Raw genomic sequence first — 27028 nt, forward strand, 5'->3', positions numbered from 1 at the left:
CTTTGTACAGATCATTTTACAGTCATACGGTCCGAGAAATCACAATGTTTGAAATGTCAGGGCTGTAGGTGTGCAGTTTACACAATGCTAAATGCTAAATGGCTATAAGATTAGTAGGGATGCACCGATCCGATACTAGCATCGGATATCAGTCCCGATACTGACAAAATTAGCTGGATCAGGTATCGGATAATTAGGCCGATCCACAGGATTCTCGCCTCGCCAGTATTCTAGGCTTCATAACTCAGGATCAGGGTAACCTACAGACACCTGTGCACCTGTGATGGAGGACAGCCGAGAGGGAGGGAGAGGGGTAATGATGTCACTGCCTTAAGTCTGTCCCACATAGTGAGGTATCTGGTTTATTAAATCAACAGTGGTATTGGATCGGTATCGTTTATCGGCCGATACGCAAAGTTTATGTATCGCATTGGTATCGGAACAGAAAAGGTAGGATCGGTGCGTCCCTAAAGATTAGTCATTGGCTGCGTCCCAGTTCTGTACTACACACTAATACTATAAAGTATAGACTCTGTGTAGTACAGAACTGGGACGCAGCCAATGACTAATCTTTAGGGACGCACCGATCCTGCTTTTTCTGTTCCGATACCAATGCGATACATAAACTTTGCGTATTGGCCGATACCTGATACCTGTACTGACCTTGATAGTGCAGGTTTGGCAGGTTAGTGCTCTAAATATTAACCTACTAACCTGTTTTGTACGAACAGGAAGTGATAAAGCGTTGCTATGCTAACATGCATCACTGCAAGTTCTTTAGCCACCGTCGCTGCTGCACTTGCGTTGCTATCCGTTATTTTTACGAATAATTGTCCCAGACGTGACTAGCTGCTCCCTTTCCGTTTTGCAATGCATTGTGGGACAATAGTGCCGATATTTGAGTATACTCAACTTTAACACTTTTGTTAGTAATTAGTACTCAATTGGGACGCACCCCTCATTAGCTACATTAGCCTCATCCTGTAGCTCCAGACTGACCGTGTTAGGGTTAAGGGGGAGGAGCTTGTGCTGCTTGGATTTAAGGTATTGCCCTGGGCAGAACTGATTGGTCATTAACCACAAACACAGCGATCTTGGCCACAAAGAGGCTCACAGTGCCGTATCGGATTAGCCTGATCTCCACAGTGAGTAAGAAGTCCCGGGGCTGGGCCAGAGGCCTCTGCAGAGAGATCACCCCGCCATGGGCCATCTTCTGAACAGTGAAGAACCCTCCTACGTCACCGTCCACGATGGTGAGCTGGACGTCATCCCCAGGGCTGGAGCTGGACGGGCCCATGCGGAAGACAGCGGCAGGTGTGGGGATGTTGGTGGGGAAGGTGAGGTTGTAGAAGGAGATTCTGAGCGGCAGGGACGTGCACTCGCTACTGGGCTCACAGGGCAAACGCTCACAGCGCCTGAGGACACAGTGAAGGAGGTGGATGAAATGAAAAGGAGCATAAGGTCAAATTTGCTGTGGTATTTTGATGACTGCTGACCAGGACAGTCTTGGAGTTGCATGCAGCCCATTTCTATAAGCTGCTTAAGTACAGAGTAGTATTATCAATAGTGTCCTGTTGTCTAAGCCAGTGAAGCGAAGCTAGCAGGGTGCTAAGCTAACAGCTAGCCCTACCAGACCCTGCTATAATCTCTTCAGCTACCTGACCACACACTGTGCTGAAGGGACATTGAGAGGAGCCAGAGAGGACAGTAACATTCTCCAGGAAAGGCTGGAGCTTTTGACTCTGAACTGCCTCATAGTGGATGTATTGCTTAACATCCATGCCAACGTAAAGGACACATAGAAGTATGTGGGCAGTGGCGGCCACATCGCTGGAAACTTAAATGGAACTTAATTAATAAATGAGCCTTAAGACTTATTATTATATTATATAATATATTCAATTCTATATTATTAAGACTAATAATTGCAGGCTAGGCAGCTGTGAGCCAGTATGGTGGCATAAACCAGCCAATAAAATGCAGAGCTCACCCTAATTGGAAATACAACATGTTTCATTATGAGGTACAATAACAGGGTGGTAAATAGGCTTGTAAAACCAAAAATAGTAACACACTATTTATACATTTCAGAAGAAACAATAAATGAGCAGGTGTCCCAATACTTTTGTCCATATGTGCACTGAATCTGAGTCATGCTGCTACAATAACGTCGATGGACATAATGTCCTGCATTGACCGGTATCGTGCCTAGCAATGTGGGAGGGCAGGGTGGGAGGGGCATCCTGAGCATCCCACTCAGACTGTGCGAGGTCAATTATGCTCCCTTGGACTCCCAACCACGGAAGGCTGTGGCATCACACCGGGGTGTGAAACCTGCAGTCTCCCGATGATGTGGTCAGCACTTAGAAGGTTGCGCCACTTGGGGTCTCCAAAAATATACAAAAATATATAGCATTTCAACCCCATTAACCAAAAGGCCATATACTCTAGATGGACAAAAGTATTGGGACACCTGATTTTGAAGCATTGCTGTGAGGATTTAAGTAGAAGTAGAAGTTTAAGGAGAAGGTCAGCTCACCTGTCCGCTGCCCGGCGGAAGTTGGGAGGACATTCAAATGACAGGCAGCGGAATCCACCCTGTATATTGAAGCAGCTCTGGCTTGGAGAGCAGGTATGCGATCCAGCTGCACACTCGTCGATATCTGCATGCAGAAAAACAGAAAACAGAGCACTCCATAGTTAGCTTCACTTCAGACTGGACAGACTACTGCAATACTGTTAGACTGGACCAATCAGACTGTTCCTTTACCTTGGCAGGTGCGTCCGTTGGGGGCGAGTGTGTAGCCTGTTGGGGGGCAGGTGCAGTGAAAGCTGCCAGGAGTATTGAAACAATGATAGGTGCAGACTTTGCCTCCAGACGTCAGGGCACATTCATCAATATCTGGAAGGAAGAATAGACATTTTAAACAACATAAATTTCATATTTTTATAGAAATTTATTTTAAACGTAGAATTAAAGGCCTATTCCTACAACCTAGCAGTGCTTTCAGGCTGGGAGAGTGGAGGCTAGCACATATACTATATGTTTAAATGTAATTGGACACCCCTCATCTACAAGCGACAGTAAGTTGCACCCATTTCTGAGTAGACACACAGCTTGTTTGGTACCTGTAGAGAAGTACTGCCAATAGAATAGGACTATCTGGAGCAGACCAACATCATGAACCTATTGACACCATGCTCCCTAATGCCAGGCGTGGGCTATAGAGGGGAGCTGTGGTATAAGGGGCAGTGGTGGCTCAGCGGTTAGAGCGCCGGGATATCGATAACAGGGTTGTGGGTTCGATTTCCGGGCTCGGCAAGCTGCCACTGTTGGGCCCTTGAGCAAGGCCCTTTACCCTCTCTGCTCCCCGGGCGCTGGAGTTGGCTGCCCACCGCTCTGGGTGTGTGTGTGTACTCACTGCCCCTAACACGTGTGTGTGTGAGTGTGTGTTCACTACCAGATGGGTTAAATGCGGAGGACACATTTCGCTGTACAGTCCACACTGTACAGTGACGAATACGTGCACCTTTATCCTTTAACTGTGTTCCATCCAGTACTTTTGGGATGAGTTATGGATAATGCGGTGGGATGGTGATCATCCTGACTTCACTAACGCTCTTGTCATTGAATGCAATCAAAAATCCTCACAGCAATGCTCTTCCAAAATCTAGTAGAAAGCCTTCTTCTTCTTCTCTGGACAGTAGAGACAGTTCCTCCAGCAAAAGCAGATCAGCTCTTTTTAGAACCCTTGATTTCAGAAGAAACAGTGAATGAGCAGGTGTCCCAATACTTTTGTCCATATGGGTACTTGCTCTGGGTCACATCGCTAATCTGAGTCATGCTGCTACAACAACGTCCTTGCTGAGCCTCTATCCTGCATTGGCTGGTATCGTGCCTAGCAATATGTGGGGGGCAGGTGCAGGGGGCAGGGGGCAGGGTGGGAGGGGGCATCCTGCCCACTCAGACTGTGCGAGGTCAATTATGCTCCCTTGCCACAGATGGCTGTGGCATCACAGGTGGATGTGAAACTCGCAGTCTCCCGATGATAGGGTCAGCACTTGGGGTCTCCAAAAATAATTTCATTTTAACCTCTTAAACCCAAAGGCCGTATACGCTATACGGACAAAAGTATTGGGACACCTAAGCGATAGTGAGGTCAGGGTATAGGATGGATCACCGTCATTCCAGAGAACACACTGGTCACTGCTCACCTTTTCACTGCCTAATATGTAGAGCCCACCCCCTGACGGATGAAGATCCCACTGTAGATGATGACCTGTGATGGTACTAATATTATGGCTGATCAGTGTATGTCCATATATAACACCATAAGAGCAGCATAGAGGCTTTTTACCTTCACATGTAACTCCATCCCTAGTGCTGAGCTGGTAACCCCGGCGGCAGTAGCACTGATAGGAGCCGTAGACGTTAGCACACTCCTGGCTGCATGGGTGGCTCTCGCATTCGTTCACATCTACAGGACACATTTTCGGACAGAACTGAGTCCACAGCTACGAATCTGATCCACAGCTACACTGTCGGAGTCCACACTCACCTTCGCAGTTCCTGCCCTCGCTTTCTAGCCTGAATCCAGCGTGGCAGCTGCAGCGGTACGACCCGGGAGTGTTCTCGCACTTATGTGCACAGAGACGTCCAGCATAGGTTCTGCATTCATCGTTATCTACCAGGAGAGAGGTAGGAGGAGGAGGAGGAGGAGGAGACAGGTGTGAAGGACGTTAACTCCAGGTTATGCGTACTTGTACACCTATACTCCTCAAAAAGGGGGTTCCGAATCAGTCCATCAGTGTCCAAAGCTAACAGTAATTATGGTTGTCTTGTCGGGTAGAAGGCCGCACTCACCCTCACACATCCTGCCGATGCTGTTAAACGTGAAGCCGGGGCGACACTCGCAGCGGAAGGAGCCCAGGAGATTCACACAGTCGTGGCCCTGGCAGGGTCCATGCGTCCCACTGCACTCATCCACATCTGGGAGAAGAGAGAGGACGGTGGATGGATATGTCTGAGAGCATTTTCAGATGGAGGTGTACTGTAATTCACATGAAATCTCTGATTCTATACAACCTAAACTTTATGGACAAAAGTATTGGGACACCTGTTCACCTATTCATTGTTTCTTCTAAATTAAGGCTATTAAAAAGAGTTGATCCTGCTTCTGTTGGAGTAACTGTCTCTACTGTCAAGGGCAGAAGAGGACTTTCTCCTAGATTTTGGACTAGGAGCATTGGTGTGAGGATTTGATTGCATTCAGCGACAAGAGCTGTGGAGCTGAGAGTTACTGAGGTCAGGATGTTGGATGATGATCACCAAAAGTACTGGATGGAGCTCCACCACCATCCATCATTCCAGAGAACACAGTTCTTCCACTGCTCAGATGCTGGGGGGCTTTATATATACCCCTCAGTTGGGACAGATGGATCCAGGACCACATACACAGCACTAAAGCTCCTTACCCAAGCAGTGAGTTCCCTCTTTGTTCAGGTGATATCCTCGTCCACAGATCACTGCAAACTTCTGGCAGGTGTAAGAGCCCACCGTGTTGATACAGGTGTGACCTGGCAGGCAGGGGCTGTTCTCACCTACACATTCGTTTATGTCTGAGATAAGAGTGAAAGCACAGATTACAGAGAGACTACCATGACCCCTTTCAACCCTAGGCTTATTACTCAGTCATTAATTTACAGACGTATTCATAGTCATTTTAAACATACAATACAATTTAAATGTATGAAATTAATATGCATGATATATTCTTGCTGTCACATTAACTTGCATGCAAGCTGTGGATTGCTAGGGTTGTGGGTTCAATACCCAGGTTTAGCAAGCTGCCACGGTTGGGCCCTTGAGCAAGGCCGTTAACCCTCTCCTGCCCTGCCCACCATGTGCTCACAGTATCACTGTGTGTGTTTTGGAGATGCTACCACCCTTCTCCCGGCTCCCTATTATCATGTCCTTTTGGACATCGGTCAGATCACGCCCTTCGCCCATGGCGACAGTTTGGCACTCTGCTACAACTGACTGGTGTGCCCGCTTATTTATACAAGCAGCAAATCCTGTCACGTGGCACCTTAGTCGTCCCGGTTATAATATTCTTATATGACTGTGAAACGAAGGGTGGTAGCATCTCAGAAACCGCTAACCTTGAGGATGGGGTGTTCTAGAGTCACCGTAAGGAAGGTTCTGGCGAGTGGTACAGAGCAATCAACCCACCACTGTAGAGCAGCTAACCTCCATAATGAACACCTTCCATCACCCTACTACAGTCCATACCAGGACGTCTCGCTAGTGTCATCCAAGGGTGGATATTCCCACTGTGAGGTAGGTATTATTAATAATAATAATAATAATAATGTTACTTTAAAGAGCAACATTAAGGAATGACATTAAGGCATATGGACAATCTAACCAATGCAGCTCCCGACAGCATCCTGGATGAAGCCCGCGCCGCACTGCTGTTGTGGACGGCAGCGGAAGGAGCCGGCGGTGTTCTGACATGTGAACTCAGGGCCGCAGTTATGTGTCCCTACCAGACACTCGTCAATATCTGAAAGAAATGCAGACAAATAAGAATGAGAAGATAAACTTTGCCTTATTGTAATTAGAATTAGGCCTATTGTGCCTATCGGTGGGCTAGACTGGCACAGTGGGCCAGACGTTAACCATTGCAGGTGTTGCTGTCGGTCAGCTCGTAGCCTGTGCCGCAGCTGGCCTCTCTCTGGCAGCGGTAGGAGCCCTCAGTGTTAATGCATCTCTCCCCCAGCCTGCAGCTGTGAGCGCCAGCCAGACACTCATTATAATCTGACAGGGAGACAGACACACACATCTGGATTACTGATTCAAGATTAACAGTTTCAATGTCTGACCTTGGAACAGTTAGATTCAGTTCAAATGATTCACTGATTCACTAAATCTCAGATTTCACCTTCTATAGGCTTCGATTATTTTGGTATAGTTCAGAAATATGCATAATATGCATAATAATAAGGCTGTATTTACATACAATAAATATACAAATGAGCCTGGGTGAACTACACCATATGGACAAAAGTATTGGGACACCCATTTTTTTCATTGTTTCTTCTGAAATCAATGGTATTAAAAAGAGTTGCTCCTGCTTTTGTTGGAGTTACTGTCTCTACTTTCCCAGAATGCTAGATTCTGGAGGAGCATTGCTGTTAAGATTTGATTGTATTCAGCGACAAGAGCGTTAGTGAGGTCAGGGTGTTGGGTGGATGATCACCATCCCACCTCATCATCCCCAGCTCATCCCAAAAGTACTGAATGGAGCTCCACCACCATCATCATTCCACAGTTTCTCCACTGCTCCACAGCTCAATGCTGCTGGGGGGCTTTATACCCCTCTAGCCCTCTACAGGGACTAGACAAGATATGTGTGTGCATTCGCACAAAACAGCTGAATGCATTCATTTAAAGGGGTGTCCACAAACATTTGGACACAGTGTGTTTACATATGGATAAATACACAATAAGAAATACTACTACTATGAAAAACTACTGTGTGTAAATTCTGTAGGTATGGAGCTTACCCTCACAGCTGTAGCCGTCAGATTTAAGGCGGTAGCCCCTCAAACACACACAGGAGCCGTTTCCAACACACAGCTGAGAGCATCTCGTAACCCCTTCTAAGGTCAAAGACATATCAGACAGGCTTTAAGAGAAAGTATGGCGGCATGACATGACTCTTTTGTCCAATAAGAGGCTTGACTCTTACCCGCACACAAGCCATGGCTCTGTAAAGGCTCCCTGTTGCCAGCAGGGGGAGACACTGCATGAGAACAAAGACAGTTGCACTGATTTACTCACAGCAGATCTGCAGTGGGAACCGCACTGGGGGTCTCAGAGGGTATTCACCATGGTCATTATCCCAGGCCTTTGATATTTCAGCCGCAATATGAATTGTACTATTATTACTGTCATATCCAACAGTCCAACATCAATGCAGATTTTTGCACCAGTATAACCAGCACTCAGGCCAAGGTCAGAAAAACAGCTTTCATGCAGAACACTGCTACCTTGTGTGTCCTGTGTGAGAGAACTGGGCTGTTTCCCCTCACAGCAGGCCCTGGCCACGCTCCGGCAGGACACACTGACGGATATCTGCAGCACACACTCGCGAGAGTCCCTCTGGGCCAGCAACCCCAGCACACAGCACTCACAGCACATCTGGAAGAGAAGACACATCAGGGCAGAAGAGGTATTACTATATTTATTATCTACAGTACTGAACAGAGATTTTACACACCTAAGCACATTATTTAACCCCGTCTCTCAGCAGCAGTGAGAGAGTTCTACTGTAGAAGCTCCAGATCTCATCAGAACAGATGAAGCTGGTGAACATAAATCCAGTAAAAAGGAGAAACAAGAGCTTCTCATTCTGAAGAAAGAAAGTAGTGAGATCTTGTCGGTGAGCTAGTCTGAAGAACAGAGCTCGGTTCCTCCAGGTTTCTCCTGGACGCCCCCCAGTCCAGCCAGCACAGCGTGAAGGATGTGTTCCATCAGCAGCAGCAGCAGCAGCAGCAGCAGCAGCAGCAGCAGCAGCAGCTCACCTGATTTACCATCATTAAGCCCTGATTTACCACTAAACCAGGTGTTGATCTGAGGAGAACTCTAAATAATACTAGACTCCATAAGGAGAACATCTCCAGTTGATGGAGAACCACCATGATTTAGCTCTAACTGCAACTTTCCCCTAACCCTACACCCCTAACCCTATAACCCTAACCATACACCTCTTAACCCTAACCCTACACCCCTAACCCTATAACCCTAACCCTAACCATACACCCCTAACCCTACACCTCTTAACCCTAACCCTACACCCCTAACCCTATAACCCTAACCCTAACCATACACCCCTAACCCTACACCTCTTAAGCCTAACCCTACACCCCTAACCCTAAGCCTATAACTCTAACCCTATAACCCTAACCCTATTACCCTAACCCTACACCTCTTAACCCTAACCCTAACCCTAACCATACACCCCTAACCCTACACCCCCTAACCCTATTACCCTAACCCTACATCCTTAACCCTAACCCTACACCACCTAACCCTATAACTCTAACCCTATAACCCTAACCCTACACCCCCTAACCCTATTACCCTAACCCTACATCCTTAACCCTAACCCTACACCACCTAACCCTATAACTCTAACCCTACACCTCTTAACCCTAACCCTACACCACCTAACCCTATAACCCTAACCCTAACCATACACCCCTAACCCTACACCTCTTAAGCCTAACCCTACACCCCTAACCCTAAGCCTATAACTCTAACCCTATAACCCTAACCCTACACCCTCTAACCCTACACCCCTAACCCTAAGCCTATAACTCTAACCCTATAACCCTAACCCTACACCCCCTAACCCTACACCTCTTAACCCTAACCCTATAACTCTAACCCTACACCTCTTAACCCTAACCCTACACCCCCTAACCCTATAACTCTAACCCTACACGTCTTAACCCTAACCCTACACCCCCTAACCCTATTACCCTAACCCTACATCCTTAACCCTAACCCTACACCACCTAACCCTATAACTCTAACCCTACACCTCTTAACCCTAACCCTACACCCCCTAACCCTATAACTCTAACCCTACACGTCTTAACCCTAACCCTACACCACCTAACCCTATAACTCTAACCCTATAACCCTAACCCTACACCCCCTAACCCTATTACCCTAACCCTACACGTCTTAACCCTAGCCCCACACCTTTTAACCCTAACCATACACCTTAAACCCTATAACCCTAATCCCACACCCCCTAACCCTATAACCCTAACCCCATTTACTACCCTTGATTTCAGATGAAACAATGAATGATCAGGTGTCCCAATACTTTTGTCCACATAGCGTACATCCTGTAGCCACTGCATAGTTCAGACTGAATCACCTGTGGAGCCTACAGTACACTGCGGAACAGAAATCCTCACAAACCTGGGCTGTCCTGACGTCGCAGGAGTCTCCCTGAGAGGACGAGAGCTCACACACTCCTCGTCTTTTAGCCCTCTCCACTCCCTTCACACAGAGGCTGTCTGTCACTGCAGCATCACAGCACTGCTCCTGAACCACCCTACAGGGAAAGGGTGGGAGTCACGTGATCAATCAATGTAAACGATTCATTTGATTCAGTGGGAGCAAGAGGCATGGGATTGTGGGCCTTGTGGATACGTGATGTGCCCCTGACCAGCAAACCCACCCTCAACAATACTGGAGCTTTAAAGGGTTCTCTAAGAGATGCCATAGAAGAACCACTTTTGGTTCCATATAGAAGCTTATTTGTAGAGAGGTCGTGTGAGTGTGAGGAACCAATAGTGGTTCTTCTATGGCATCTCCTAAAGAACCCTTTGAAGCTCCTTTATTGTTGAGAGTGTAGTTCTGGCCCACACTTTCATGACTACAGCCATGACTTCATCCCAGTCTGGGAGCTGGAACGCCGCCACAGCCGGCTACAGTTGGGCCAATTTCAGGCCCGAAATAGAAGTGCTGAGCAGGCGTTTCACATGGAAGGTAGATGCTGAGATGGAAGGCTTCACATGGTGGGTTGAAGAGTTTCAACGTCACGACAAACCTTAAATGCGGCCACCGCCGCTCGGATGATTTTGGCTCACATCACATTTCATTGCCATAAGTGTCCCATTCTAGAGCTGCAGGTATCTGGCTCATCAGTGACCTCTGAACCCTGATATTATTAAAGTGTTTAAACCATTTAAACCATTCAAACCAGTAACAGAGCTGACAGTAAGAGTAGATTGCACACGGCCCATCTAAAACCAGAACTGTATGGGTTTTCAACACATTGTCATTTATTAAAAATTAATTGGGATATTCACTCAATAACAGATCTGACAAAAAAATCAATATACTGTTGATTTATTTCATTTTATATGTTTTATGTACTCAACATTTATCAATAATATGTATAGAAATATATAGAATATATATATATATATATATATATATATAAAAAATTAATGTATATATAATTTAAAAATATGTAAGCATTTAAGTAAATCTATATGTGAGAAATATCATTTTTTTTACTTAACATTTTTACTTTTATTTATATTTATTTTTGATTTTTTTTGTTTTATTTTTGATTTTATTTACTTAAACTCTACATATTTTTATTTAAAACATAAATTTACTTAAAACTACATATTCTTCTTCCATATATATAATTTAAGTATATATTTAATTAATTCATGTATTTATTTATTTTATTAATATAAATATATATTTAAATTGAAAATAAATAAATATAATATTGCTACAAAATGTTACTTATATATATATTATTATAAATTAGAAGTAAAATTAGAAAAGAAGTAAGAACTGCCTTCCAGAAAGTGACATCACTGTTTGCAGATATAATGCCATTTTAATATATTAAATTTTAGAATCAATATAAAATGATTAATTGATAACTATTAATAGAGTGAACACAAAAAAGTTATTATAATTATTATTATATATTTGGTTCATACAGTGTGTATGACTTGTGCCTAAAATATACATCAATCATTAATAAGAGTGAAAATATAATGTTATTATTATTATTATCATTATTATTATTATTATTATTATTGTACCCCCACTTCTAGAATGACCCACGAATCCCATATGGACTGTTGTTCGACCCAGAATCAGCTGTGATCTGGGAGCTCTAGTGGCTAGTGTGTCACAAGGCCTGCACCATAAACAGTCAATCACCATGTCTCTGAATCCACAGCCGAAGACCACCTCTGAAGTCCGGTGGTAATTTGGTCTGAAGCTTCATTAAGAAAGATCTCAGGGTGTCATTATGACCAAGACAGCCAGCTGTTCCAAACACAAGCCCCGGAAAAGGCCTTGTGGTTTTAACAGTTTTAATGGAGGTCAAAACCAGCTGTTGCTTACCTGCAGGGGTAGGAGTGGGGCATGTGTGGAAGGGAAGCGCAGTGTTGATTGCTCAGACCAAAAGCTCTCCCATTCCTACAGCAAAGCTCCAGAGACGTCTGCCCACTGACCCTCCCTGAGGGCGTTTACATGGCGTATGGAAGAGAAAAGCACACTCTTATGGTTCTCTGTGGACAGATATGCTATAGGCTACACACACTTACTCAGCTTTTAGCAGAATCACAACTAAAGGAATCACATAAAAAACCCATCACGAATCTGACCTAGACTTTCCGTTCTGACTTTACTCAGGAACACATTTAAGGAAATTCTTGGGAACATATTATGAATGAGGCCCAATGTTCTTTAGAGATGATTTTTTAATGATATGATATAAATAAGCAGAAGCGTATATGTAATATACATTTCTACCCCTAAACTGATGTACAATATTTCTGAGAAAGAAAAAAAAAAAAAAAAAAAAAAAAAAAAATATATATATATATATATATATATATATATATATATATATATATATATATATATATATATATATATATATGCAAATCATTATAAACTATAGTATACACAATGTATACATAGGCTCACCCACACATAGACAGACTGTCTGTCTGTCTGTCTGTCTATAGCTATATATATATATAGGTTCACCCACACATACAGTTTTACACCTATATATTTTTTATTAAAAGTATTTACATATGTGTGGTTGATTGTGGTTGCTCTTCTACATATTATATGTAATTATAATTATATATTTTTTTTTCTTTGCATTATAATAATTATAATAATTTATTTGTTTATGAAATACAACTTAAATGTTAATTACCTTAAACACATTGACTATAAATAGTAATTATAATAATATATATATGTATATAATTTATTTATTTTTATTTTTTTATAATTACATATAATATGTAGAAGAGCAACCACATTCAAACATATAAACATATAAAAAATATATAGGTGTAAAACTGTGTGTGGGTGAGCCTATATGTATATATATCGAGACAGACAGACACACAGATAGATAGATAGATAGATAGATAGATAGATAGATAGATAGATAGATAGACGGACAGATAGATAGATAGATAGATAGATAGATAGATAGATAGACGGACAGACAGACAGACAGACAGATAGACAGATAGATAGATAGATAGACGGACAGATAGATAGATAGATAGATAGATAGATAGATAGATAGATAGATAGATAGATAGATAGACGGACAGATAGATAGATAGATAGATAGATAGATAGATAGATAGATAGATAGAAATATAGATAGATAGACGGACAGACAGACAGACAGACAGATAGACAGATAGATAGATAGATAGACGGACAGATAGATAGATAGATAGATAGATAGACGGACAGATAGATAGATAGATAGATAGATAGATAGATAGATAGACGGACAGATAGATAGATAGATAGATAGACGGACAGATAGATAGATAGATAGATAGATAGACGGACAGATAGATAGATAGATAGATAGATAGACGGACAGATAGATAGATAGATAGATAGACGGACAGATAGACAGATAGATAGATAGATAGACGGACAGATAGATAGATAGATAGATAGACGGACAGATAGATAGATAGATAGATAGATAGATAGACGGACAGATAGATAGATAGATAGATAGACGGACAGATAGATAGATAGATAGATAGATAGATAGATAGATAGACGGACAGATAGATAGATAGATAGATAGATAGATAGATGGACAGATAGACGGACAGATAGATAGACGGACAGATAGATAGATAGATAGATAGATAGATAGATGGACAGATAGATAGACGGACAGATAGATAGAATGTAACTTATTCACAATAATCATTAACAGAAAAAAATAATAATAAATAATAAAACTGCTACAAAAATACAGTAAATAAAATGAAGTCTAGATGCTGATAAAAGGCTGTGATTCGTCAGATCACTTAATTCCAACAAGCAGTTTCTAACTAACATCATTAAAAAGTGGAACAGAACATTCTTCAAAAGACTTCAAAGACTTCCCAGATCTACTAAAAGTGACTTAGAGAAGAAGTCAAATCCAGCCAACAGAACCTGTAGATTCCAACCTGGTGCTTTTTTGGCTGAGTCTGACGACTGGTGACGTGTAACACGCTGCTGTGCTGTAATGAGCGTCAGACTGCTGACAGTCACTCTTACCTGGGTCTGAAACAGCCGCTCTATACAGTGTGCAGAGACTGCAGATGATGGTGATCCACCGGTGTCCCATCCTGAACAGTCACAGATAGTTCCTCCTGCCTGCTCTGCAGGACTGTCCCGCACTGCTGCTGCTGATCTCCACATGGGACCCTAGTGGAGGAGTGCTGATGGGGCCGGGGGTGGGGGTGGGGTCTCTCAGTCTCACTCTCACTCTCCTGCTAACCTTATCAGTGTGATCCTCTCAGAGTTTGATTGTATTGTAAAGCCCTGCCTTAATGACATTACGTCTGTGTGATCAGACGTCTGGCCTTTTAACCCTTTCTTAAAAGGTGTTCTACAAAGAACCAACTTCAAAAGGCTTCCTTCTATTTGAAGTTGAGTTGTTCTATAAAGAACCTTCACTAAAGAACCCTCCAGTCTTAAAAACGAAGGTCATTGAGCGAGGTCGTAGAAGAACCACTTAAGGAACTGTGTCTGTAATAGAGATGTGAGCGTGTGAGGAACCTTTAAATGGGTATAGAACCTTTGCATTACAAGGTTCTTTAAGCCTTTAAAGGGTTCTTTACAGTCATATCTTAATTACAATAAGGTTCTTCAAGGATTCTTAAAACCCTTGTATAAGCAGTGGTTCTACACAGAACCGGGACATCCGCTGTTTGGATGCTTAAGTAGTGCTAATTATTATTTTAATTATCATAGTACTACTACTACTAATAATAATAATAATAATAATAATAATAATAATATAGAACTAATAATAAGTACTATAGTACTATATTACAGCTTAGTGTGAAACTTAAGGCCAATTTACCACAATTCATTGTGGTCCAGCTTTAGACAGGCGCCCTCTAGTGTTTTGGAGTCATGTTTAAGATAGATGCAGGGGTGTCAAACCTCAGGCAGCTCCATGTTTTTATTATTATTATTATTATTATTATTAAGCTCTAAAATGGTTCTCCAGTACTATAAGAGAACCCATTACAGCTTAGTGTGAAACATTTGGCCAAAATAATAGACCTGGCTCACAGGCGCCCCCTAGTGTTTAGCAGTCATGTTTAAAGTAAAGTATTACACATTATAATTATTTTTGTTATTATTGTTATTATTATTATTATTATTAAGCTCTAAAATGGTTCTCCAGTACTGTACAGAACCTGTTAATGCATAGTGTGAAACATATGACCAAGATAATAGACCTTTTTAGCTCCATTCACCACCATTCATTGTGGACTGGCTCTAGAGAGGCACCCTCTAGTGTTTGGAGTCATGTTTGAGTGTGTATAACGCAGGGGCGCCGAACCTTAGCCAGCCCCATGTTATTTATTATTAATAAAATAAAAATGGGAATCCAGGACTGTAGAGAAACCGTTAATTCATAGCGTGCAACTTATGACCAAGATAATAGACCTTTTTAGCTCCATTCACCACCATTCAATGGGGACTGGCTCTGGAGAGGCGCCCTCTAGTGTTTTGGAGTCATGTTTGAGGGCAGCTAAAACAGGGGTGTTGAACCTTAGACAGCTTACTGTTTATTATAATTTTTTGTCATGTAATTATTATTAATAAGCACCAAAAGGGTTGTCCCGTACTATAAGAAAACCCATTAATGCATAGTGAGCAACATATGACCAAAATAATAGACTTTTCAATGGGGACTGGCTCTAGACAGGCGCCCTCTAGTGTATTGGAGTCATGTTTGAGTGTGTATGACGCAGGGGGTGCCGAACCTTATCCGCAAAGCGCTGGTACAGCTGTATGTGATCAGAAGACTGACCAACTGAATAAAGAGTGGAAGCCGGTGTTGCTGCAGGTTGTTCAGAATGAAAACCACACCATTGCAGAGAAGGTTGGACACCCCTGGTGTAACGGGAACAGTATGAGGAAAGAAGCTTGTTGCTTGTCTGAGTTCATAAAAACAGCCCAAACATTAAGGTGCTAAGAAATGAGCTTTAATGCTTCTCTAACCCCCAACGCAGTCCCACTCCATCCAATTCCCCAACCCTAGAGTTCGGGTCAAAACAACACATTGTACAAAGCTCTACAGGAATCCTTATGGAATTTATTTCTAAGGGTGCTTCTTCTCCAGAGCACCTGGTCACGTTAAAATTAAGAACAAAACATAAATAAATAAACAAACAAACTAAAACAAATCTAATTTCTCATGTTTTGAAGAAGGAGAGAAACATAGAGCATACACAAAGCAGATGTGTAGTTGGTGTCATAGCTGAAGTGATGCAGCTCCTTCTAACGTCTACATCATTTTCTACTCATCAGAGCAGCTTTACACACCAGCATTTACAGTGCCACTTTCCCATTTGCTAAGGAGCCGTATTGCTCTTCACCAGGACTCATGTCTCTATACAATATTATCATCATTATTATTGCAAAATTCATATACTGAACTCCAGGGATCAGGTTCTTGGAGTTCTTGGAGAGAGAGAGAGACAGAGAGAGAGAGACAGAGAGAGAGACAGAGAGAGAGACAGAGAGAAAATCATCTCTCCACTCTGAAAACAGGATGCAGCTTTTCCAGGGAGTTGAAATCAGCCCTCCTGATCTTTGCTTCCATTTTCTTCCTCGGTTGCGTTCTCCGGGCTGCAGTTCTCCTGCAGGTTCTCTGAGCTTTCAGTTTCCTCCACAGGTTCTCCACTCTGCGGTTCTTCCTCTGGAGCGGCTTCACTACGTGGTTCTACTGTGTCCCCCTCTGGAGGGGGATCTGGCGAGGTTGCTTTAGGTGATGGTTCTGGAGCAGTTTGCGGAGGCTCTGGAGCTTCTTGCGGAGGTTCCGGAGCCGCTTGTGGAGGTTCTGGAGCCGCTTGTGGAGGTTCTGGAGCCGCTTGAGGGGGTTCCGGAGCAGGCGGTGGAGGTTCTAGCTCTCCAGCAGTACTCTCCTTCTTCACATCGGGGAAGGTCCGGTCTGGATACAGGAGCTTCAGCTGCTCTTCGAAAAAGCTCTCCAGATTAGCACCAACACTGGACATCTCTGTGTCCTCCTGCAATGGCGCACACACACACACACACACGCACACACACACACACACAGTCAATGGCTCTGGTCCACAGCAGTACCATAAAGCTCCTGAGTCGCTTTATCAGCAATTCAGCCCACTGTAATCACAGTCCAATGAAAAACATGCATTTCCAAAATAGTAACTCATCTATAAGCATTTCTATTCTATTCTAACTTACCTTGTGGAAAATGGCACAGTTTTTGAAAATAAGCCGGATATCTGCCACAAAGTCCTCAGTGCTCTTGTAGCCCGGGTTCTGCTTGCACTCCAGTTTGTTCCTCACCATTAACAGGTCCATTGGGGTCTTTATGATCTCATTGTATTCTGGCATGGACTAAAAAAAGAAAATAAATAAATAAAAAAGACAAGGGAATTCCAGTCTGTTGATAAAAACCTCCTTTCCGTCCTTTTACTAAATAAATAAATCCCTGCTGCCTCAACGAGTCAGCGGATCCTCTAAATGACAAGGATGCGAACAAGTCAATGAGTTAAAACACTCAGGAGCACATATGACTGGACACCTCCGCAAAACATCCCATGCAGACAGTGTACTGCAGTAGAGTACAGCTTTACTAGCTGGTGTATTATTATACAAAACTGCAAAAAGTATTGGGACACCTGCTCATTCACGTTCTCAATCAAGCCTATAATAAAAGGTTCAACATGCTTTTATTGGATAACTCTACTCTCTACTGTCCAGGGAAGAAAGTGGCTTTCTACTAGATTTTGGACGAGCATTGCTGTTTTGCTGGTTTAGTGAGGTCAATGGATGGAGCACCACCATCATTCCACAGAAAACAGCTCTACAGCTCAATGCTGGGGGGCCTTATACCCCTCTAGCCCACGTCTGGCATTAGGCAGCATGGTGCTGATAGGTTCAAGTCCCATTCTATTGCTGGTACTTCACTACAAGGACTAGACAAGCTGTGTAGCCGTCTGCCTATGTATCAGTATTTGTATGTGAACTACAGAACAGCCTCATAATTCAGGGGTAAAGCGTGTGTCAGTTCACCACAGGGTGCAACAGCTACAGTGGTCACTATGACAGGCTGAAAATAAACCACACACACAAATAAGGATGTGAGACCTGGTATTAGCCAAGCCAACTTACTGATGGAGTTACGGGCTCCTGGAAATCCGTGCTGAGCTCATTGCAGTAGATGCGGAGTAACAGTCTCTCACATTTCTGTTGGAGAAGAACCGACGTGAATGCAACGAAGGGAGCAGAGCTCTACAGCTATATATAAGGAGATGCTATGGTCATACAATGGTCAACAATGGGTCATACTCGTTTATCCACAGGTGTGAACACATCGGAATCAGGATCCTGCTTCACATTTTTCAAACCTCCTCCTCCTCCATCAATATCATACTCCATCTCTGGCGCGTTAAGGTCACGACAGAAGGTGCAGTACCACTCACCACTGCAGACACAAACATTTAATATGCATTTAGTTTTATCCAATGATGTAAACAAAAGCTATTCGAGTGCTGAAGGAGCTGCTGCATGCTGCAAGTGACTGACAGACAAGGGAATACCTTGGAGATGCAGAGAGGGTGGGGATATGACATCCGAGATGGAAGACTTTGGGACATTTGTCACAGCAGAGCAGTTCTCCTCCGTTCTGGCACACAGCGCACCAGTCCTCGTTCGGATCCTCCTCTGGATCAGGGGTCCTATCGGTCTGCTGCTCCTCTCCAGGAGGAGAGCCCTGCTGTGGCGTCTGAGACTGCACACCCGTGCTGTCTGGAAGACTGGCTTTTGTAGTGGTCTGAACCTGAGGCACAACCCACACAGACCATGTAGATCAGACACTGCATTAGAAGATGTTCCCTTAGCTAATACTGATCCATTTAAAAATAAATGCATGGATCACCTCTATATGAACCTCTAGGTGAACGCTTCTATGATTCTGCTATTCATTTCCATCTATATTTGTACACATTCTCTGTAAGCGTATCGATATAGATACTAATACTAGTACAGAACTAGAAACCATGGGAGCAGTGTAGCCAATAGTAGCAGTGTAGCAAAACATGACAACTGCCATATGGAGAAACCTATGGTGGAGCCTTTTCGCCATGTCTGCTGTTGTCTGAACTGCCCTCTAGTGGATGTACTGCTCAACTTTCAACCTATAGCACGTATGGGAGTATATAAGCAGTGACCGTTACATCGTTTGAAACAGTGGTCTTCATTTTTGTATGTAAAGGGAGCAGAAATAAGCCTTAAAGCCACCTAGATTCGGTGGAGTCCCACAGGGTTCTCTTTTAGGGCCTATGAAGTTGAGCTAAATACAAAAAAAGTAATTAGATGGAGGCTTAAAGGGTTTAGGGGTTACACTCAATCCACTTACAATTCTCTATTCTCTAAGATATTTTACCCCACTGCCTTCCATCTGTGTCACTAAGGATACAGGGATAAACCAGGGTTTTCATAGATTTTCAAAATCTCTGAATAATAATTTAATATTCAGGATTTTTGATTTGAGACGCAAGCAATGAACCAGAGGTCACAATGTCTACAATTAGGGTTGCACAATTCAGGAGCTTTTTTTTTAAAGTTGGAAAACTTACCATGGGTAATTATGGGAATTAACTGGAATTAATGGAAATATTCAAAGTTAAAAGTGAGAAACTTGCATATAGTTGGTAAAAAAAAAAAAAAAAAAAAAAAAAAAAAAAGATATATACTAAAGATATGATACCAAAACAGTTGAATAGCATTGCTGCTCCTCAATCCCAGACACATTCACTGCTCATTCCTCAATTACATGTACAGCACACGCTCATTTCAGATTTCTAGAAACCTGACTCTGTTATTATTTGTATTTTTATGCCTTCTTGTCTCCTGTTGACGGAAACGGTTCATTGATGACAGTGTATGATTTAGTTCCTTTAAAATTATCCAATATTTCCTAATAATTTCCTAATAATTCCAATAAATTCCCAAGTTCTCAATTTCCATGGAAATATTACATTTTGGAATATTGAAAGATGCTGGTAAATCCACCCCATTGCAACCCCATCTACGATGCAAATACAGCCCTTTCATTTGTTATCGAAACTGACCAGTGAACCTAAACATGCCTTTTAACAGAAATTTTATATTTTATATTTATGTACAGTGGAAAATGACAAAATAAGGGAAAATATGAGGGGAACAACAACAACAACAACAACAACATCCTGCATACACGTTTCCACCATTAATGGACTATAATAAATGTGTTTTAGGCCAAACTGATTGTAAAACTCTTTACTATTGTCTGTATCTGCAACCATTTCATATAATAGCTTTCCGTGATGCAGCATTTTTTCAGAGGCATTAAACACTTCAGACGTCTGGGTCCCGTCACCTCTGCTGTGAACAATTCTGGCTCAAAGTTTCTCCAAAATGCCGCATTTGACATCAAACCACTCTGAATGGCTGTTTGCATCTTAACAACATAATTATGAATCAATTTCGGGGAAATACGTAGGAGGAATTCCTCTTCAACCACAACTTACAGCAGTGAGACACTTTTTTTAGCCAGAGACAAGAGGTTTAAATATCTGCAAACAGCCAAGACCGTTTTAACTGCAGTTAAACTGCGGCTCGAGCAGAGCGGACACACCGCGAGCGCATGGCTGTTATTATCCGCACGATTAAAGCCAAGCAGAAGGCGTGTTTTGCACATGTTGTAAAGGAAGTATCATGAAATACTTTAGCACTATTACAAAGAAGTCCACACTCCCAAACAGAGCAGTTAAGCACCAAATAATGTAATTAAAAAGTAATCTTACTTAAAGTGGATTTACTCCTCTAATGTCAGTGTACTAGACTAGGACTGGGGGAAACACACTTGATAATATGCTTGACCTCAGCAGCACATCACACAACGCACAAGTCGAGACAGAGTAAATGCTTACAAATCGAACTTCGTCATCGTCCTCTGGCTCATCCTTGATGACAATGACGGGCCCTGGGGATGACTTCCGCCTCCTCTTCGCAGTGAGGCTTGACGGCCCACTCTGCGGCGGCTCCGAGCGCTTCCAGGGTCCAGCCCTTCAATCAGGAGGAAGCAAACACATTTGGATCAGAACCAAGGATAAAGAATCACTGCGGCTGAATCCGAAGTGCTCAAGGCGGACAGCCGGTGGGTGTGGAATTGAAAAAGAGCCAAAGGTAGATTTACCCAGTCTTTCCTTCTGAGGAGGTAGCAGCAGACATGGGAGACGCCTGTTTTCCTGGTGCTGGAAAGAAGAATGGGGAGGAAATTTCCATTAAAGCACAAAAAAATGTGCTGAAGCTATGATTCATAACATACTGAAGGTTAAAAAAATAATAATAAATAAATAAATAAATAAATAAATAAATATACATACATTTATGTGTGTGTATGTATATGTATATATATATATATATATATATATATATATATATATATACACACACACACACACACGTATGTACACATATAATTGGGATTGACCAGGCTGTATGTTGAGGCAAGAGTATAACACTAAAAACATTTTACATATTTACACAAATATATTAAAATTGATAGTCTGGAGACATGAGTTCTTTACTGGACATGGACAATGTTTATATATCATACCCACTTTAAGTTTGTGTGTTTTATGTTTCAAAGTTTTATGTAACTATTTCTCAACCTCTCTTTATCTCTTAAAATAAAAGGCTGTTTTTGTTACTGTGTCTTTAAGAAGGACAAGACAGAAGACTCCTGAGAACTAACATATGAATGGGCGGGGCTAAACTGTGGCAGGCTGAATAGGCGGGAATATGCAAATGAGTCCGTTTTAATAAATTGAGAGAAACCGTAATACACTATATGCTTTTACAGGATACACTACATGGACAAAAGTATTTGGACACCTAATCAATAGTTTCTTTTAAAATCAAGGGTTGGTTATTTATTATGGTATGGGAGTACTACTTCTCTACAGGGACTAGACAAGCTGTGTGTGTGTGTGTGTGTGTGTGTGTCAGCAACAGATTGTAACAATCCTGCAATTTAAGCTGGATAATCTCTTATTAAATCAGCACTTTTGTTTACTCCTCAGTGGACAAGAGTTTATCATCACAGTCACAGCTTTGTACAGAAGGAGGAGAAATTCACATCATACACACCTGTTCTGTCAGCAGCTGTGGTGAGCACAGTGGGAGGATAACTGGGTCTAGGGGCAGAAATAGACATGGAGCCACCAGGCTCATTCCTCCTGCTGAGATAGGCAGCTTCCATCATGTTTCGCTGCAAACATACGACAGGTGGGTTAGAGCACAGTTACAATGAGACATTAGGAACTTCTGGAAAACCCCTTCCCTGCCTACCTGAAGGAGGGAGGACTGGGATGGGTGAGGGCCAGGACCTGAGAGAGGTGCATTCTGGGAATAGCGAGACGTTCCCTGCAGCACATCCATAGGTTTAGGAGGGAAGCTGTTGGAATTGTTGATGAGACCTCTCAAAGTCTGAGGGGGACAAATAGGATCAAAATTTGAAGGATTTCAGACTGCGAGAGCTAATAACATTCCAAGTGAGCCACATTTTTCATCAGGGTGAAGTCACACACGCCCTGACCGACAGTATCTGTGACGCCATACATCCTTACCTGTTGCGGGAGGCCCGAGTTCTGCAGCAGAGACGGGGGGCTCCTCGTATTCATGTGTGGGGCGCCGTACCTCCATCCCTGCTGGGGCATGTTTGATAGATTCTGGGAAGGCGAGCCTCCCTGCATTGGTCTGCTGGGGGGCAGCTGCCCCGGGGGCCGCATGCAACAAGACCAGGGGTTGGGTGAGAGGTGCCGGTTTGGGTGCTGGGCGAGCTTCTCCACCTGCATCTGGAGCTGGGCCAGAGTGCTCTGTCTCTGCTGCTGTTGCTGCTGCTGCTGCTGCTGCTGTTGCTGAGACTGCGGCCCCGGGAAATGTCCTGGAGGCCCGTCGGGTCTGGGTCCAGGATGCATTTGTTGGAAAGGGAACGGCTGTGGGACGTTCGGTTGGCGAACTGGGGTTTTCTCTACTAGTAGAGAACCTGAGGAGAGGACAGACAGATCAGAATAGCTCACAATAGACGTGCAGCAGCTACAGCTGACCAGCCAAGGGACGTCTGGCGTCTGACCCTTGCTTCTTTAGTAGCTAATGCAGTTAAAAAGTAATGAAAGCTCATGATCATCAACTAGCAGTGTGTACCCCCAAGAATAGCCATGGTCAAAAGGCCTGGACCCCACAGCAACCCGTATTCCCATAACTAGAATCTGGAGGTGATGAGATGCTCTCCAGCATCAACACCACCATGTTCTCTCATGGCCTCCATCCTATTCTCCCACTTTGCCAGCTTTAACCAGGGCTGTTTCTGATGGGCTAGGTTTATGTGAATTTGGGGGGCGCAAATAAAAGTGAAGAGTCAAGACTGTGATCTGCAGGACGTTCTTTTGAAGGAGGAACTACAGTGGTTCTTGGTCACTTCCATCTACTGAACTTTCATTATTCAACTATTCCAAAATAATAGAGTTTGACATTCGGAGGCATCATCAAGGGAAAAGCTGTACACATTCACTGATTCCAAAAATCATATGTCTTACCAAGGTCCACATTTGAAGCCCAAAAAGCAGACCGACACTGGAAGCGTACTGAACTCTGGGGAACGTAAGAAGTGTTGCACTTTGCCCGCATGAGGTATTGGATTTGATACATGATCTGAAAACGGAGGAAATAAAGCATCGGTAAAAAAAACGCAAGCTCACAACATCAACTGCCTGACCTTACAGCCTGATGAAGCCGGATACTTGCCAGTCGTTTACAGTACAGGAGTGCGGTGCCACTATTACTGGCTGTTGCCCATTTTGTGAAGCTGATCACATGGTCAAGATGCTTAGTGAGGGAGGAGATGTCTTCTTGCTGCTTCTTCAGGACAGTTTCATGGTCCTTCGTCAGTGCCTAATCGAGGAGAACGGTCCACAAGTTGCCAGCAACGTTCTGTATGTATATATAACCCTACTGAAGACAAGCATGGCAAATATTTAGGTCTTACCTCAAGCTGGTTAATTAAGATTTTCCCTTTTCTGTTTATTTCCATGATCAGATTGCAGATGGCTTTTTTAATCTCATTGGCGACGGATTTGCGGTTTTCATCCACTTGCTGAAGGCTGTAGAAGAAAGAGAAGAAAACATGTAAATAAGCATAAGCTTATACCATCCTTATGCGTGCACACAGATGACTCCATTACCCGTGGTTAATTGTATCCGACACTTCTCCGATAGCCTTCCTCTTTTCTTGAAGCTGGCTCGTCATCTTCTCCAGATGTTCCTTGTGGTTCCTATACGCGTCCTCCAGAAACTGATAACTGCAAGATGAAGCAATCCAACAGTGTCAGGTTTCGCACAAAAGGCAGTGGTCTAAAGTGGTGCTGTAGCGAAGGGCTTACTTATGGTCTTTGTGTTTGAGCAGCTGGCAGTCCCTGCAAGTGAGACGGTCACAGGTTTCACAAAACAGCTTCAAAGGTTCTTGCTTGTGGACGTCACAGAAAACAGGCTTCTGCGTGGAAGCACCCATCGCATCTGTACGAAGCAAACGAGGAGAAGTGTGGAGAGAGGAGCAGCACGCAAGGTCTTAAAGGCCGTATCTGTAGTACAGGTCATTTGCCATGCTAGAGATGGATGGAAACGAGAGGCTACCTGAAGACATCTCCTCCATCTGACGGATATTATGATCCCTGGTGAACTTCACGCGTTGATGAGCCTCAATGCAGGTGACGCACAGAAACTCCACGCACTCCACACAGAAACCGGTGGCCTCGGTGTTGTCGTCGCAGCTCATGCACAGCTGAAAGCAAGAGGAGGGCCGGTGTGAGCTTACACAGTACCAAGAGTAACGAGTCGGAACGGCTGATTTCTCGAACCGTTGGCATTCATTTGGCCTACATCCAGTCGCTCGAATCAATGAGGACATCCAATAGAAATCTTAGAAGTCTTTTGAACATGTCTAAACATCTGTGCCATCCCTAATCTGCCTACCTGGCAAGCAGGGCTGCACAATATACTGTTCCAGCATCACCATCGCAATGTGCACATGTGCAACAGCCACACTGAAGGATGTGCAACGCCACGTGCAACGTAAAATGACCTCAAACTCATCACGCTAAAACCTTTTTGCTGCTTGATACCAAAGGAAAATCTGCACTGTCCTCATTTTCCATGACAGACCTACCTGAGGCTGCCCGATATTATTAATTTGACCCCAATATTGGATACACAGAAGACATTATTAATATCATGACATATAGGATCATCAAAAATCCTCCCCAATATGGTGCAGCCCTACTGCCAAGACGGTAAAGAATAGCAGTAATAAACAACTGGAAGGAGTCCAGTAAAGCTGATAAGCATCATGTAATGGACCAGGCCCAGACACCACTGAGCATAGTTCTGCACCTGACTGGTCTTCTCCACTGTGCTGCTTGGCACCTCCATACTATCCTTGGCAAAGAAGTTATCCAAGACCTCCACTTCCATGCACTCCTGATGACAAACTGGACATCGGATCACGTTCACTGGGAAGAAAGTCAGAAGAAGCACAAGTTTAGAGACGTGTAGTGACTCACTACATATATTACCATCCTACGCTTGGTACACGAGACAGCTGATCTCTCAGCTGGGATTTAATCGTTACGCAGCATTTCAGCCAACCAAGTCAAAAAGGTCCAGAACCGTCCACACAAATAATTTTAAATCATTTAAAAACACCCTTAAATTATTACCTTTCTCCTCCATCTGCAGTGCTGTCATATAGTGACCAACAGAGGGAGCTAGAGACTAGTTAGGTTTACTCATTTACATATAGCATGTAACGCTCTTGTCGCTGAATGCAATCAAATCCTGGCAGCAATGTTTGCTGCAAGATCTAGTAAAAATAAGTATTTTTAAGAATTTTAAGTCATTTGAAAACACTTCTTCCCTAAAGCGATGTTTAAAAGTCCCTGACACTTTCAAGATACATCACCAGAAGGCGGCAAGCGGAGCCCCCAGTCTTTAAACCATGATGGTTACAATTTTAATTTTGGCTTCTTTTATGAATATTAAGTTTAGGGTTTAAGAGTATGGGTTTAAACTAGTGTTGCACCGATACAGTATTGGTATCGCCGATACTCGCACTTACACACAGTATCGGTATCAGCAAGAGAGCACAGATACCATGAAGCTCACTGACGCCCTACTTTTATTTTATTACATATTTTTGTTTGTAGACTTTATGATATTTTTTATGATATATACTATATTATTTTGTTTCTGAAGCCAGAAGTTGAGTGCCAGCAGCTTGTTTAAAGACTAACACCCTGTAAGTTAGTAGCTTTTTACACGAGACCAGAACCTTTTAAAGCTCTAAAATGTGAATTTTAACCAAGTTAAAAGCTGTTTGGTGAAGCTGAGCCAGATTACGCTTCCCTACCTGCCCGTCTTTCTGCACTGTGGCCATTCGTATTATTATTTTTCATAGCTTTAAAACTTTTCAAATGTGCTGTTCCTCAACCAGTAGTAGTCAAGCTTATTATATTTATCTGGGATCAGATTAGAGCTGGGCAATATGACAATATTTTAGCGTATTGTGATAAATGTGGTGATTGTGGAATATATATATATATATATATATGCTGTTATGAATGAATCACTGATATCAGTGATCAAAGAGCATCGATTATCTGCACGCTTCTTTACAAAGAGTGTAATCAGTCTAATTTGACTGAACAGAGTGAAGCATATTTTGAGTAGAAATCACGGCAATCAGTATGGGAAAGTATTTGGACAGCAGGTTTTAAAATCTTATGCTGTTGGACAAAATATTGTAATAATATC

The 27028-nt window shown here is 43.0% G+C and overlaps 2 protein-coding genes across 2 annotated transcripts in view; both read right to left on the reverse strand.

Annotated features, from left to right (window-relative positions):
* Positions 1 to 1039: 1039 nt before the first annotated feature.
* LOC140550174 (fibulin-1-like) lies at positions 1040 to 14237 on the reverse strand. Its single transcript, XM_072674015.1, has 15 exons — positions 14168 to 14237; positions 11963 to 12077; positions 10001 to 10136; positions 8056 to 8206; positions 7755 to 7808; positions 7570 to 7665; positions 6683 to 6820; positions 6429 to 6566; positions 5476 to 5619; positions 4865 to 4990; positions 4560 to 4685; positions 4359 to 4478; positions 2771 to 2902; positions 2540 to 2663; positions 1040 to 1415 (listed from the first exon to the last, which is right to left on the reverse strand). Exons 1-15 carry the CDS (start codon positions 14235 to 14237, stop codon positions 1040 to 1042), a joined length of 2046 nt encoding a protein of 681 aa, XP_072530116.1.
* Positions 14238 to 16100: 1863 nt separating this feature from the next.
* The window catches only part of trim24 (tripartite motif containing 24), a 12675-nt gene continuing 1747 nt past the window's right edge, over positions 16101 to 27028 (reverse strand). The window contains exons 2-18 of the mRNA XM_072673243.1: positions 25610 to 25728; positions 24854 to 25001; positions 24604 to 24736; positions 24406 to 24522; positions 24210 to 24324; positions 23969 to 24115; positions 23761 to 23875; positions 22792 to 23210; positions 22514 to 22651; positions 22313 to 22433; positions 21357 to 21414; positions 21091 to 21226; positions 18718 to 18956; positions 18467 to 18602; positions 18290 to 18364; positions 17357 to 17512; positions 16101 to 17160 (exon numbers count right to left, since the gene is read on the reverse strand). Coding sequence (XP_072529344.1) covers positions 16711 to 17160; positions 17357 to 17512; positions 18290 to 18364; positions 18467 to 18602; positions 18718 to 18956; positions 21091 to 21226; positions 21357 to 21414; positions 22313 to 22433; positions 22514 to 22651; positions 22792 to 23210; positions 23761 to 23875; positions 23969 to 24115; positions 24210 to 24324; positions 24406 to 24522; positions 24604 to 24736; positions 24854 to 25001; positions 25610 to 25728 — 2822 coding nt within the window. The 3' untranslated portion in view covers positions 16101 to 16710. The remainder of the gene's footprint in view (positions 17161 to 17356; positions 17513 to 18289; positions 18365 to 18466; positions 18603 to 18717; positions 18957 to 21090; positions 21227 to 21356; positions 21415 to 22312; positions 22434 to 22513; positions 22652 to 22791; positions 23211 to 23760; positions 23876 to 23968; positions 24116 to 24209; positions 24325 to 24405; positions 24523 to 24603; positions 24737 to 24853; positions 25002 to 25609; positions 25729 to 27028) is intronic.

The sequence above is a fragment of the Salminus brasiliensis genome, chromosome 2, assembly GCF_030463535.1.
Source record: "Salminus brasiliensis chromosome 2, fSalBra1.hap2, whole genome shotgun sequence".
Lineage (NCBI taxonomy): Eukaryota > Metazoa > Chordata > Actinopteri > Characiformes > Bryconidae > Salminus > Salminus brasiliensis.

Excerpts from the sequence above, each read along its gene's own strand:
- LOC140550174 (XM_072674015.1), bottom strand. The coding sequence starts at position 14,237 with ATGGGACACCGGTGGATCACCATCATCTGCAGTCTCTGCACACTGTAT. Across the intron at positions 5,620-6,428 it reads TGCTGTCGGGAGCTGCATTG|ACATAAACGAATGTGTAGGT; the intron begins GTTAGATTGTCC and ends CTCTTATCTCAG. Across the intron at positions 4,686-4,864 it reads CATCGGCAGGATGTGTGAGG|ATAACGATGAATGCAGAACC; the intron begins GTGAGTGCGGCC and ends CTCTCCTGGTAG.